The sequence below is a fragment of the Camelus ferus genome, chromosome 19 (assembly GCF_009834535.1).
Source record: "Camelus ferus isolate YT-003-E chromosome 19, BCGSAC_Cfer_1.0, whole genome shotgun sequence".
Classification (NCBI taxonomy): Eukaryota; Metazoa; Chordata; class Mammalia; order Artiodactyla; family Camelidae; genus Camelus; species Camelus ferus.
Window position 1 is genome coordinate 15,279,269 of NC_045714.1, and position 14,086 is coordinate 15,293,354.

At 55.5% G+C, this 14,086-nt stretch overlaps 2 protein-coding genes across 4 annotated transcripts in view; one reads left to right on the plus strand and one right to left on the minus strand.

The window, feature by feature from the left end:
- Positions 1-1,195: 1,195 nt before the first annotated feature.
- Positions 1,196-7,391, minus strand: SAMD10 (sterile alpha motif domain containing 10). 2 transcript variants are annotated; one of them, XM_032461643.1, is made up of 5 exons: positions 5,739-7,391; positions 3,645-3,826; positions 3,400-3,568; positions 2,848-2,948; positions 1,196-2,602 (listed from the first exon to the last, which is right to left on the minus strand). In XM_032461643.1, exons 1-5 carry the CDS (start codon positions 6,262-6,264, stop codon positions 2,540-2,542), a joined length of 1,041 nt encoding a protein of 346 aa, XP_032317534.1. In that variant the 5' UTR covers positions 6,265-7,391; the 3' UTR covers positions 1,196-2,539. The 2 variants fall into 2 exon arrangements, with proteins under 2 accessions (XP_032317534.1, XP_032317533.1); XM_032461642.1 differs by having other exon boundaries at positions 2,808-2,948; positions 5,739-5,955.
- Positions 7,392-7,498: 107 nt separating this feature from the next.
- PRPF6 (pre-mRNA processing factor 6) overlaps positions 7,499-14,086 on the plus strand; it is a 37,197-nt gene continuing 30,609 nt past the window's right edge. The window contains exons 1-6 of one of the 2 annotated variants that reach the window (XR_004313041.1): positions 7,499-7,698; positions 9,217-9,385; positions 10,405-10,523; positions 12,979-13,057; positions 13,513-13,689; positions 13,898-14,053. Coding sequence is in view for 1 of the 2 variants with exons in the window: in XM_032461640.1 (XP_032317531.1) it covers positions 7,628-7,698; positions 9,217-9,385; positions 10,405-10,523; positions 12,979-13,057; positions 13,513-13,689; positions 13,898-14,053 (771 nt within the window). In the remaining variant the exon portion in view is untranslated. The remainder of the gene's footprint in view (positions 7,699-9,216; positions 9,386-10,404; positions 10,524-12,978; positions 13,058-13,512; positions 13,690-13,897; positions 14,054-14,086) is intronic. The other variant, XM_032461640.1, reaches the window with a different exon arrangement.

Below are 14,086 nucleotides of genomic sequence, written 5' to 3' on the forward strand. Positions count from 1 at the left end.
TTAGTCCTTCCCTTGGAAATCAGAGCCAGAGAGGCCCATGTGATCCTTCCCTCATTCCTGTGCCTGGGGTCAAGACATGCAGGACTTGGGGAGAGGGGTCAGTGTGTGTGCCCTGAAGTGCATCCAAGGCTGCCAGCTTTCCCTGTGTAAGTCATGTATGATGCATCTGTGTGACGATGTGTGTCAAGCAGTGTCCTGTTTGGTGTCAGGGTATGTCTGTGTGTCCTGTACTAGGTGAGAAGGATGCCTATCGTGTTTTAGCATTCAGGTGATGTAGTGTGTAGGAAGGTGTCTGGGTCTCAGCCGGTGTTTGTCCAGGCAAAAGCGTGTCTGGCGATCAGGGCATCGTGTTATGTCATACGTGTTGTATATGGGGTGTGCTGCACCTGGTGTTTTTCTGTCTGTTAGGTGATCATGGGATGCTGGGACACTGTGTATCAGGTATGTTGTGGGTCTGGATGCTGGTGTCATTGTCTCTGTGTATGAGCGTCTGTGTGTCCAGACTGCAGCGGTCAGTTTCTGCCTCTGTGTATTTGCTCGTCTGGTTGCTGTGTGGGTATGTGTATCAGTGCATGTGCTGCCACACGTGTGTTTCTTATCTAAGTGCATTGCCCTGTTGGGGTGCTAAATGAGGACCCCAGGAGATAGCTACTTCAGATCTCTGAAACCTGTGAATGGACTTTATCTGGAAAAGGGCTTTTGAAGACATAATGAAGTTAAGGATCTAGAGATGAAGAGATCATTCTGGGTTATCTAGGTAGGCCCAGTGACAAGTGTCCTTGTAGGAGGGTGATGATACCACGGAATCCAGGGTGGAGTGATGGGAGAACCCGGGATAGGTAAGGAAGCGTTTTCCCCTGAGCCCCGGCGGGAGTGCTGTGCCGCTGAATTTCAGGCGTGCGGCCTGAGGAACAGTGAGGAAGTCCATTTCTGGTGTGTTAAGCCTCCCAGTTGTGGTCATTGGTTACAGCAGCCCCAGGAACCTAACACACCTGTGTCCGAGCGTCTGGGTGCGGTCCACAGGGCTGAGCCCTCCTTCATAGCCTTTGCCAGCTAGCCTGGCAGGTCCGGGCGTAAACAGGCACCCCGCCAGGATGGAACACCACTGCCCCCTGGTGGCCACAGCTGGAGACAGCTGGTCCCTGACTCCCTACCCCACATGCCTGGTTGGCCAGAGCGGGACACCACACTTAGGTCGCTTGAGAACCGGGTTTATTTCTGGTCTTTTTGTCAGAATGTAAAAAAGTTAGCACAGAACAAGGAAGACAAGACAAGCATGGTGGGGCCAAAGGGACAAGACAAGGAGGGGGAAGGAGGTAAGGGAAAGGGCTCCCGGAAAGGGAGCTGTCCTGATGGCAGGAGGTGGCCAGGGGCACTTGGGGCAGCCAGACAGTATAAGGAGCTTCCCGTGGGGGACACAAGGGATGGGAGGCACCAGGCGAGTTGTTCGAATTCCACTTGGGACCTACACACCCAGCCTCCCATCCTGAGGCCAACTCAGAGCACAGAGAAGGGGCTAGAGGCTCAGCCTCATCTGTCCCTGAGATTTTCAGAGTCCCCTAGGGGAGTAAGTGGGCAGAGGAGCAAGAGGGTGGGGGTGCCAGGACCACTCTTGCTATCCCTCTGCTGGGCAACGCCAGCTAGCCCCAGACCTGGGACTTTCTGGCCCACAGGGCAGTTGCTCAGATGCTGGCTGGGTCTCCAGTGGGTGGGGCATGGGATGCAGCCATCAGGACAGTTCTTGTGTGGACCCGGGATTTCCTGGGAAAGGGACAGTGGGAATGCCCACCCATGACTATGCCTCAAAGGTGATCTCCGTGACCCTGGGAGGAGAGGGATGTTTCCAAACCAAAGGCCAGGACACGGCTGAGCCCAGTGCTGGGTATGGGGTGTGGGGTCCTCACTGTGCCACTCGGGTCTCGGGTGCGTGTCCCAGTTCCCGCAGGTAGCCGAGAGTGTGGTGAGAATTTATGAGAATAAATGAGTGAAAGCACTTGGCCCGCTGCCCTGCCAGGCCAACACTGATGCCCATCCTCTGGGCCGGGGAAGGGGAGGGCACACACCAAAGGGAGCCTTGGCAGTTTGTCCCACCTGTGCAGGGCAGTCCTCTGGGTGCTTGGGGAGGGCCTAAACAGGGGGCAGACCTCCAGCCCTGGGAGAGAGCAGGATGCCTAAAGGACATGTGACTTAGCAGGCGATGGAGGACAGACATTAACGGGGTGAAGGGAACATAAATAAGCAGGCTCCCTGGGAGTCTAGGGGACGTCCAAACCCTCTCTGGCTCCAGGTGGCTGTCCTGCATGCTGCCAGCAGCACCAGGGGGTGGGCCTGGGCTCAGGTCCTAGGACGAAGGGCCACACTCAAGCAGCCCCTGCCCGCCCAATCCCAGGCACAGCCCAGAGTGCACAACCAGAGGTGGCTGGAGGTGGCAATTCTGGTCCCACCTGTCCACGGGACTGGCCTCAGCCCCTGGGGCCTCCTGCAGGGTCCCAGAAGGGCTGCGCAGCCAGCTCTGCCTCGTCCTTGTCAGGGGCTCCGGTCACAGTGCTGAGGTCTGGGGTTCAAGCCTCAAGCAGCAGCTAGGACATGTTTCCAAAGGAAGCTACGGGGTGGATGGGGGTAAGGAGGGTTGGGGATCTCCAGCATCATCCACTCTGCCCTGAGTGCCGGATGGACCTTACTCGGGGTCCCGCACTGCTGAGGTCAACTCACCCACCCTACTCTGGGACCTCAAAGCCCAGCCCCTCCCTCCCTGCCCCCCCAGGCCTTTCCAAACCTCTCCGGCACTCCTGGCCCCTCCCACTGACCTTGGCTGAGCAGCTGCAGGCTCCGCCCCTCCTCGCGCACCTGCAGGCGCAGCACCTGCTGCAGCACCTCCTGTCGTTGTGCCTCCTGTGCCAGCCCCATCCGTTGCAGCTTCTCTGCATTCAGCCGCAGCAGCGCCCGGCCTGGGGGGTGGGGAGATGGGTCGAGCCGAGGTCAGCATCCAAGGGGCTTCAAGGGCAAAGGCAGAGAGAGAGAAGGGGGAGGGGGACACAGAGAGACTCAAAGACAGGGAGGGAGGGAGAGAAGGAAAGATGGGGTGGGTGGGGGGAGGCAGAGACACAGAGGGTGACTCAGAGAGACAGGGAAAGAGAGGGAGACAGGCAGAGGAGGACAGGGATGAACAGAGACTGGCCAGAGCAAAGCCGGGTGCAAACTGAAGCAGAGAGACTGGGAACAACGATGAAGATGCTGCAAAGAGATGAAGATGCTGCAAAGAGACAAAGACCCAGAGGAGAGAACGACACAAAGAAGACAGAAGCGGGGAGGGGCGAGGGGGCTCTCTCTCTAGTGCCCCTGGGTCCCTGGGCCTCCTGCACCCCAGCCCCTGGAGCCCTCCAGCCCCCAGGCCCACACCGGTGATGGCGTGCTGAGAGAAGGCCTCCACGTAGACGAGGTAGTTGTGGGGACAGTGCTTCTTGAGCCACTTGCAGACGTCCTGCTGACTCCACAGGACCACCGGCCTCGTCAGGCCACCCAGCGAGGGACTCGTGTGGTATAGGCCATAGTGGTCAGAGTACCGGCCCTGTGGGGAGAGGGGTGGCTGGTGGAGCAAGGTGGTGAGGAGGGTGGGGGCTCAGGGGGGTGTAGCAGGTGGGTACCTGGGGGGCCTCTGTGCCTGGCTGTTGCAGGAGCTTGACTGGCCGGCCGCCAGCTGCCCTCTGGCTGCGGGAGTCGTGCCATGTGAGGCTGGTGCCTGGCGTCCGAGGCAGGTGGCAGGGGATGCTCTCGGCAGACACCGTGTGCTCCAGGAGGGTCTGACAGAAGCTGAAGTGGGCAGTGGCTGCAGAGCAGGGGTGCTAGGTCAGAGTGGTCAGGGCCAGGCCAGAGGCTCCTTGCCCGGGGCCAGCTTCCTGCTCGGCCCACTTTCCCTCCGCTGCTTTCCCACTAGGGGTTCCCAAGCCCCCAAAGCAGATGGAAGCTTGCGAGAACTGTCCTGAGGACTCCACCCAGCCCAAAGCTGAAGAACTGGAAACACCTCTCCCAGTTAGAGTCCACAGTCTGTGCTCTGGGGAAAGGATAGATTCTGTTTAATTAGAGAGAGATATGCCCACCAGGAAGTCCAGCACTCAGAGCCAGGCGAGGGGCTACCCTGAGACAGCCCAGCGCTGCCTTGTCTTGGGCTGGCACGTGCCACATCAGACCAGGGCCCGTGCACAGGACTTGCCTATGAGGAAACTCTGGCCCCATGGTCCTGGAAGACCCTGTGTGGTGGGGAGACCCTCATGGGTGAGCTACCCACCCCTTGTCATCAAAGGCACTCAGTCTATGCCACCAGACCTGGCGTTGGAGGCTTGGCCTCTGTCCTGTTGTGCTCGCTGGCTGTGACAAGAAGCCTGAACTTTGGGCAAGCTGACGGGGTTCCTGCTCCCTTACCTCCCACAGGCCCCTGGCCCCAGGGCAGCTCCTGTGCATGGAGGGTGTCCAGAGGGCATGGGCTGCTTCGTAGAAGCGGGCAGGGTGCAGCCAGGTGCTCAGGGACCAAGGGTGATGCCTTGTGCTTTATATTCCAATACCAACTTCATTACATTCATCAAGTTTTGGTTTTCCCGTAATTTCTGTGCTGGTTGCTGACATGACTCCGGGGAGGGCAGGCACCTGGATGGGCCCCTCCCAAGATCTTGCACAGGTCTTGGTACACAGGAAGTGCCCAGAAACATTGTGAATGAATGGCTGGATGCAGGAAGGCTCTGCTTGGTGTCCACAAGTCAACAGAGCCCTAGGGAGAGACAGGAAGTGGGACCCAGCCTTGCCCCCATCTTTATAGCACACAGGCCCACCAGCAGGATCAGGCTCCCCTTCCAGGGTCCTTGACCTAACCCATTCATCAGGAGAGTGAGAGACCTTCCCCCAACAGATACAGCTCACCCCCCCCCCCACACACACACACACTGAGGGCAGGGTTTGGTGATGTGCCCAGGAGGTCTCGGTACTGGGGGAAACCCACATCTTACTCCCCCTCCTTCCACCCCATAAGATGCCTCCTTCCTCCTCATATTTGCAACTTTGTGAATCAGAAATTTGAGGTCTGGGGTATGAGACAGGGTGTGGCCAGTGTGGCGGCACGGAGGTGGCTTCTAGTACCATGGGAGAAGACTTGTTCTAAGCCAACACCGGTCAGGGGACAGGCACCTGGGTGACAGGGCTTCGCCTAGCTGGGCCTCATACCAGCCAGGCCCAGGCCAGAGAACCAGTTGGACGCCTCTGCCTGTGCCGCACCTGTCCCGGGCCGCCAGACCCCTCCCATTTCCTGCCTGCGCTCAGGGGGGATCTCCATCTGTTCAACAGTCCGTTGCTCCCTCCCAGCCCCAACCTCAGAATTCCAGTAGGAAATAGGGGTGGGGGCTCCTGAGACCGGCTGTGGCCTCGGCCACCACTCTGCTCCACTGCAGGGGCTGGGGAAGATTTTCTCCGCGCAGAGGAAAAAGTGACCGCAGGGTGGTGCTAGCCTGGGGGACAGGAGCCCCCGCAGGTCACCTCCCCCTAAGGCGCGCTGATCCCTAAGGCCTGACCGCCGCCCCTTCATCCCCGCCCCAGCGCAGGACAAAGACACCAGGGACCCTGTTCGGCCAGGACGCACCCACGACTCCGAATGCAGCCGCCGTTCGGAGTCCGCCAGGACCCGCCCCTGTCCCTCTAGGTCCTCAAGCCCCCAGCCCGCGATATCCCCCGCTCCCGGGTCCAGTCCCGCTCACCGTCCACATCCCGGCGCTCCCCGAAGCCGGTGCGCACAGCCCCGGCTCGGCCTCGCGGGGGGCTCAGTTTGGTCCTCAGCTCCGTGAACATGGGGCCCGCGGGTCCCCAGCCCAGCCCGTGCACACGCCCCTCGCCGGGCGCAGGGCGGCCCGTGCGGCCAGCGGGGAACGCGCGCCGCCGCCCCGCCCCAACCGGCCCCGCGCCCGGCGAGTCTGCGCGGCGAGGCACCTGCCGCTGAGCTTGAGAGCGGGGCGCGCTCCGGGAGCTCCGAGTTTTGTCGGCGGCGCGCGGACCTGCGTACGCGGAGGGTGTCTGCCGCGGCGAGGGGCATCCGTGCGCACCCAGGCATGGGACTGTGCACCTACAAGGGGTCCAGGCTCTGAAGGATCTGAGGCAGGGACGTAGGGGTGCATTAGTTCCCTGTGTGTGTGGAGGGTGGGGGGGTATCCTACCTGCTTCTGGGACCCTCTGCCCACTGGGACCCAGGTCGAGGGCCCAGACCCCCCCACCCCCAGGTCCCTCCATTCTCCCACGTCGGTTTACTTACTTATTCCTTTATTCGTGCATTCTCTGGGCCTCTCCGGAGGGCTCTCCTTCAAATAGCCACTCACTTTCCTAGAGAAGCCAGTTTGACCCTCTCTTGCCCCCCACCACACTATGAAGGTCAGGAGGGCAGCTGGGGTCTCTCTCTTTCCCTCTGTAGCCCCAGAATCTGACTCAGTGCCCACGGTGTCACTCCAAGGGGCTCAGCTGGGAACAGGGAGGAGAGAGAAACTCGGAGGAGGCCGCAGCAGACAGGAGGGATGTGTCTGGTTCATGACCCCTGTGAGAAGTGTTTGGGTGGGCTGGGGGCTACCTGGTCCAGCAGAAGACCAGACTTGTGACTAGCTTTTTGCCTGCTCTGCCAAAGAGACCGAAGGCTCTCCCCAGGTGTATGTGGGGGCCAGAGGATGTCCTACACCCACCCCAGCAAAGGTGCACACGGACAGGCAGACATGCATGCATAGGACAGTCTTGCGTATCCACCTAAAACATGAACACAGATGATCTGACTTGCACCAGTGCCCACCAACACACTCAGGTAGATTTGCACTGAATCCACCCACATGCTGTGACCGCCTATGCCCACACACTGACTTACTCTGTTGCATTTATTTATTTTCATCAATTAGCTCCTTAGGGTCTGGGCTCCCACCGTCATCGGAACCACCAGAATCACCGGGATGTTCAGGGTATGGTGGGGGTGTGAGTGGGGCTTGTATAGGTACCAGCGCCAGGACCGAGCCCAGAAATCTGAGTGCGAAGAGCCAAGGCAGCAGTCTGCACACGGGGGCACCGCAATCACGACACATACACACCGCACAAGCTTACACACTGGCTAGGTGTGCAGCCCGCTCAGATGTGTTAGGCCCTGCCCCAAGCCAGGGCGACTCTGAAGGGTAGGGTGGGCGGCTCAGGGGTCCCTGACGACGGAGCTGGCTTAGGGTGGAAGGGGACCCATGGGTCCTGCTCAGACAGGCACGTCTCGGAAATGCATCGAGAACAGGCAGTGAGAAGGGACGCCCCAGGCTCAGCGCCGAGGTCCTGCGGAGCTAGTCCAGGAAGATGTCACCAGCCCACCGCGCCGCGAGCAGGCGCTGCCGCGCGAGCGCTCGCCGCATCTCGGCCTCTCGGTAGCGTCCAGAAACCACTGGAAGCCGCGGGAAGTCGCGTTTCGGGAACTTCCGCCCGAGGAGTCCGTGGTGGGCGGGGCTCCGCTCTGCTTCCGGGGCGCGGGTGACGCAGGCCGGCGGCCTCTTCCTGCGGCGGGGCCTGGGACAGCTGTGGTCTTTCGCCTCGGTCGCGGCCTCTGTCCCGTTCCTTCCCCGTCGTCGGTATCACCAGCGCCATGAACAAGAAGAAGAAGCCGTTCCTGGGCATGCCCGCGCCGCTCGGCTACGTGCCGGGGCTGGGCCGGGGGTGAGGCCTGGGGCGGGCCGCGCGCTGGGCGCAGGGGCCCGCGCAGGACCCGCCGGAGGCGGCCGGGTCGGGGCAGCCGCCGGCGGCGCGGGGAGGGCGAGAGTAGTGCTTGCGTGGGGTCTGAAGGGTGCCGGGCGGCGTGGCGCGGTCCGTGAGGGAAGACGGGCGCTTTGGGTTAGGACAGACCCGAGGGAGGCGCCTGCCGCCAAGGGGGGGGGAAACCTGGACTTCGCGCGTCGGCTCCGAGCCCGGTTTTCGTCTCCGAGGTGGGTGGTGACACCGTCTTGCTGTCGCAGGGGCGAGGGGCCGAGTCCCTGTCACGTAGTCAGAGCGCCGGGGCCACCCTCCCCAGGCCGGGCAGACCCCCGGCCTTGTCGTGAGCATACCTGATTCTCTCCCCACCGCCCCGGCCACTCGCTGTGCCGTGTTGGCCGTCATGCACTGCTTGTCCAGACTCCCAGCTCCCCAAGGCCGGATGGCATGTGTGAGGCGTCAGAGTCCCCCGTGCCTGCCACACAGATGACTGCCATAAATTGAGTAAACAAGCAGTCATTGTCATCCTGTTTGTTGTTCGTTTGGTTAGGAAGGAAGACAGTTGTTTCTCCCTTTGGGCATATTATGGGTGAATTATGTTATGGATGTCACAATCTGGGGTACACACAAGTCTAAGATATTGACACCATCTTCTGAGAACCTGTAGTTTACTAGGAGAGATGTGGTATTTGCATAAATAAGTACACAGAGGAACAGATTTAGAACTCGGGTTCTAGCAATCAACATTTGAGCCAGTTTGGGGTAAGATTCAAGGTTAGGAGACACTGATGTTTTCTATGTTGGGCAGTTGAGGAAAGAGATGAGGCATGGAGGAAGAGGAGGGAATTGCCAGGAGTCTCTGTGAGTAGAATGTGTAGTGGGCGGAGGTCACAGGAGCCAGAGCTCCTGCAGGCACTGGAGAGGCAGAGCTGTGCTGAAGCATAGGAAGGTTACCTGCCGGGGAGCTAACTTGGTTGCCAGCTGTGATGGGAGGAGGGATTTTGGAGGTAGACCCGAAGGACTTGGTGATGGCGGGGAGGAGGCAAAGCTCATGCCGTGGTGCCCAGGATGCACCGCCACTGTCAGCTGAAACAGCTCAGAGCAGCTGCAAGGTGGTCACAGAAGAGGAACTCTGACTGGGCCAAGGGGTCTGAGGTCCTGCTTGGATTTGGAGAGGAAGGTGATTAGCAGGTTGTTGAAAACGGGAAACTGGGACTTGGATGAGGAGAGGGTTCTGGTACCTTGGCGAATCTCTGTCAAGGAGGTTGGAGGGTGGCAGAAGATGGCCTTGGTAACCACCTCAGGTTTCCCTCCTGAGGAGAACAGATCTCTGATGTTTGGGAGCACGGCCTTGTGTGGTTCCTGCCACCGGCACCTTGGGAGGTTTCCCAGAGGAGTTGGAGGTGCTGTCACATGGCTACCATGGAGGGAAGAGCCCAGGGACAAGGCCAGCCAGATAATCAAGCATCTTGGGGTCTCCTGCAGTGCCACTGGCTTCACCACCCGGTCAGACATCGGGCCTGCCCGCGACGCCAATGATCCGGTTGATGACCGCCATGCGCCCCCGGGCAAGCGGACGGTGGGGGACCAGATGAAGAAGAGCCAAGCTGCGGACGATGATGACGAGGACCTGAACGACACCAACTACGATGAGGTGACCCGTGCTGGCTGGCTGGCCGGCGCCCACTTGCCCCACTTCTCACCCTACTTCTCACCCCACTTCTCACCCTGTGACCCTGTGCGCTGCGGGCACTGGGGGTGGCGGGACACTTGCTATCTCAGCTGCTCACGGACTGGGGGGCTCGCTCAGTGTGAGGGGGAGCAGGAAAAGTGGAAAGAAATATACACTGTCTTCAGAAGAGGTGCGCTTGCACATGTTAGAGCTGCTGTGTTGGGTTTTGTCTCGACCGGGCTTTAATAAACATTTTAAGTGGAATTGGTGGTAATATCTGCTTTCTTTTGCTTTAGCAGTCATCTTCTTAGTTGGTATTTGGTCAGCTGATGTTTTTTACAGGCGTGTTATGACAGATGGCATTTCTCCCCAGAAGAAAAGATTTTTAAAAATTCAATTCTGAAATAAATTTTTTTTATTTTATTGTTTGGTGGGGGAGGTAGTTATATTTACTTATCTGTCAATTTTTTAGAGGAGGTACTGGGGATTGAACCCAGGACTTCGTGCATGCTAAGATGTGCTCTGCCACTTGAGCTATGCCCTCCCACCTCAGTTCTGAAATAATTTTAAATTTACAGGGACTTCCAAAAGTAACATGAAGAATTTCTGCATCTCCTTCACAAGCTTCTCCCCATCTCACATGACCCAATACTAGTCTTGAGGGAGGTTGAAACTGATGCAGCATTGTTAACTAACCTCCAGATCTTTTCTGAATTCTACTGGTTTTTCCACCTCTGTCATCATGCTTCTGGCCCAGGACCCAGTCCAGGATCCCACGGTGCATCTGTGTCCCCTTCTGTGTCTCTTTTGATTGGTGCGGATACTCTGCCTCTCATGCCCTTGGCTCTTGAAGAGTACTCATCAGCTCTTTTCTTATCCCTCAGTTTGGGTTTGACGATTTAAAAAAATGCTTAGCAAGCATTTTGCAGCCATACGTGCTCTGTTTCTGCTGGTGGGGGCTGTGCTGGAGGAGAGGCTGATCTCTGTTGTGTGCTTCTCAGTTTAACGGCTATGCTGGGAGCCTCTTCTCAAGCGGGCCCTACGAGAAGGATGACGAGGAGGCGGATGCTATCTACGCGGCTCTGGATAAAAGAATGGATGAAAGGAGGAAAGAGAGACGGTAAAGCTCTTCACACTCTATTTATCCAACTTCTAAAAAAAGTTTTACTTTGGTTTATTTCAGACTTGGAGAAAAGTTGCAAGAATAATATGTGTGTCTGCTCAGCTTTGCGGTCACCTGCGTCTTTCTTTAAGGCAGTCACACTTGGAAAACCCTGGGCTGTTGCAGAGTAGCCTGGGGACTGGAGTGGAGAGCTTTCTAGAAGTCAGCAGAATTTGGGGAATTAGTCTGACTACACGTCAGGGTTACCATCTTCGAAATGTGTGTGGTGATGTTGGTCACTGTGTACTAGGTAAATTAGAGGTTAACTGAAGATGGCAGGTGAACATTTCAGTCCTTGTGGGCAGGTGCTGTGTCTGGAGAATCTCGGTCCACACAGCAGGGCTGGGCTGGGCTGGTGGGGACAGACTGCGTGAGCCTGGGGGAGCGAGGCCCAGGCAGGCCGAAGGAGGATGTGCCTTGAGTCTTTGGGGGTCTGTTGAGGGAAGACCGCTCTCCCGCAGGGGCCCTCGGGTGGATGTGCTGCATTGAACTTAGTCCAGCACGTCTGCTGTGTTGATGTCACCTCCGTGGCAGCTTTCTGATTCCTTGTCCTTTCTGGGGAAATTTATGCAAAGTCAGCACAAGGTCTTGCAAACTATAATAAGTTTTATTACTTTATACTTTTTTAAAATGTTTTATTACAGAATGAATACATTCTTATTGTAGACTATCAGGGCAGTGAGAGTAATTGTGGATAAGAGGATAACACTTACTTGTAAGTCTGGAATGTAACGGTTAACATATTGGCTCACTTTTTTCTTTCTGTTGCTCATCATACGTACAATTTTGTTACTTCCCATAATATATGTAGAATTTTAAAAATTTTCACGGTTTTTTTTCAAGATTTTTTTTTTTTTTAGAACTTTTTTGGTACTACTTAATTAATTAATTAGTTAACCAATTTTGGGGAGGAGGTAATTAGGTTTATTTGTTTATTTTTTAATGGAGGTACTGGGGGTTGAACCCAGGACCTTGTACATGCTAAACATGTGCTCTACCACTGAGCTATATCCTCCCCTCAAGATTACTTTAGAAAAGAGAAATACTGCTTTTCAGTGGAGGTTTAGAAAAATGTTATTAAATCAGTGTGAGTGAATTTATATATGTATGTATACATACATATATAGTAATTAAATGTGCATGGTTCGTGTATTAAAGAAGGTTTGATTCCAGTCTTCTGGCATTCATTCATTAACACATAGAAAGTTGTCGTATTAAGTGGTTTTAGGGAAGTGTTGTCTTTTGAGAAGTTTTTGCGGGACAGACAGGTAGAGGGAGCAGTGGGGCGGACACTCATGCCCTGTGTGGTCTCTGTGCTGCACACAGTTTGCACATTTGCTTCTTCTGCATCCGCAGGTGGTCTTCGCTGGGCCCCTCAGGGTGTCTTCACCCCAGCACCGAGTAGTCCGTCTTTGTTAGCCAGTCCACATCCCATTTTCCCTGCTTGTGCCCAGAACAGCATAGAACTGCCTTTTCCGGGCCAGGACACAGTCGGAGCCACCCCTCAGCGTGTGTCCCGCCTCCGCCCATCTCCTCAGGGTGCCCTTTTACTTGTTACGCTTTCAGCATTTCCTGAGGAATGGAAAATTGGAGCCTGAGGCTTGATTAAAATCTTCGGCCAGAAACGGAACGTCTTCGGCCAAAAAACCTGGCGGGGATGTCTGTGTGTGCTTTCTGTCAGAAGCCATGATGTCAGACCATCTCCAGCCCACAGAAGGGTGTTTGTCTTTTCTAGGCATTCATTTGTCGTAATACTTTCACATTCCCACCTGACCTTCTAGAGGAAAGTGTACATCTCAGTGTTGGGAAGTCTTAGCTGCTGGGCTCATGTCCACTCCAGTTTACCCTGCTTGGTTGATACTTTGCCAGTTTCCCACTGCTCTTTGTGTTCACATCTGACCTGGTCCTAAATCACCAGCAACCTAGGAGCTCTCAGTTCCTGGAGGCCAGTTAGCATGTGGGTGAGGATATAGACCATTAGTTCTGGCAGACGAGCAGTGGACAGCTGGTTTGTTGCAGGTGACTTGACTTGGAAGGGTGGGAGACAGTGACAGATTGAGCAGAGAGTTGGATGGACAAGTGGAGCAGTGGTTCAGATTTTCTTCTGAGTTGAGTATTCATGGGATGGCCCTACGGAGTTTTGTAGAATTTTAAAGCAGTAAACACACTTGTGTTCAAATGTAAGTATTTATCAGAGTAAGACAGTGGTTTTTTTTAGTGAATTTCTGCATGTTTTCATTTGGTAGAGAATTGAATTATTTGTGAATATATCCATTGTTGCCTTAAAATATATTTGATTTAGGTGCTGAGTGTGTGGAATTACTCTTTTGGTGATTTAATTAGGATTAGTAAAATGACTGTTTCAGTATGCACATCCAGTATTTATAACCTATGCACGGATTTTACTTCCTAGGGAGCAAAGGGAGAAAGAAGAAATTGAGAAATACCGTATGGAACGCCCCAAAATCCAGCAGCAGTTCTCAGATCTCAAGGTGAGCAGATGGGTGGAACTGTTGCTCACACGCTGCCCAGCAGAGAGCAGACTGCTCTGGGGTGAAACTGATGAGACTGTGCTAACTTTGCTTTTTGTTCAGTTCAGATGGAAGGAAGGTCCCTTCTTTGTGTGTTTACTTACACGTATATGCAGGCAAAAGCCTCTCCTCACCAAAAAAGTTGGGATAAATGAGTTTACTTTCTTTGTAACTTTAACTCCATTTAGATGTAGGGTTTTCTAAACTGTGTCTTCTGGGCTTTGACAGTTTGCGTCTGAGTGAAGTAGAGCTGGTCCAACAAGTTGATTTTCCAAATGAAAGAGATAACTGTCTTTACATCAAACTCTTTTCTAGGGCATAATGATTTGGGGAACAAGGGTCAGGGAAAGCGTAGTTTTTCTTGTGCATGTGAAATTCTGCCAGAGAATTAATGTTTTGGGGGCCGACGCTTGCAGAGGAAGTTGGCAGAAGTCACGGAGGAAGAGTGGCTGAGCATCCCTGAGGTTGGCGACGCCAGGAACAAGCGCCAGAGGAACCCACGCTACGAGAAGCTGACCCCTGTTCCCGACAGCTTCTTTGCCAAACACTTACAGACTGGAGAGAACCACACTTCGGTGGATCCCCGACAGACTGTGAGCATCTGAGGAGGGTGGCTCCTTTCTGGTGGGAAAGATGAGTGGTGGGAGGGGCGTGGGGTGCTGGAGTTGGAGGAGGTGCTCCTGCAGGTCAGCAGCTGTGCTGCGCAGCAGTTCCCGCATCAGGCTACATGGAGGGATTTTGGAAAGATGAGGTTCTCCCATGTGAAAACACAAGCCAGCATCTTATGCTTTCTCCCCTCAGCAATTTGGAGGTCTTAACACCCCCTATCCGGGCGGACTGAACACTCCATACCCAGGTGGAATGACTCCTGGACTGATGACACCTGGCACAGGCGAGCTGGACATGAGGAAGATTGGCCAAGCCAGGAATACCCTGATGGACATGAGGCTGAGCCAGGTGTGGTTTGTGTCCCGTGTGGGTCCCTGTAGA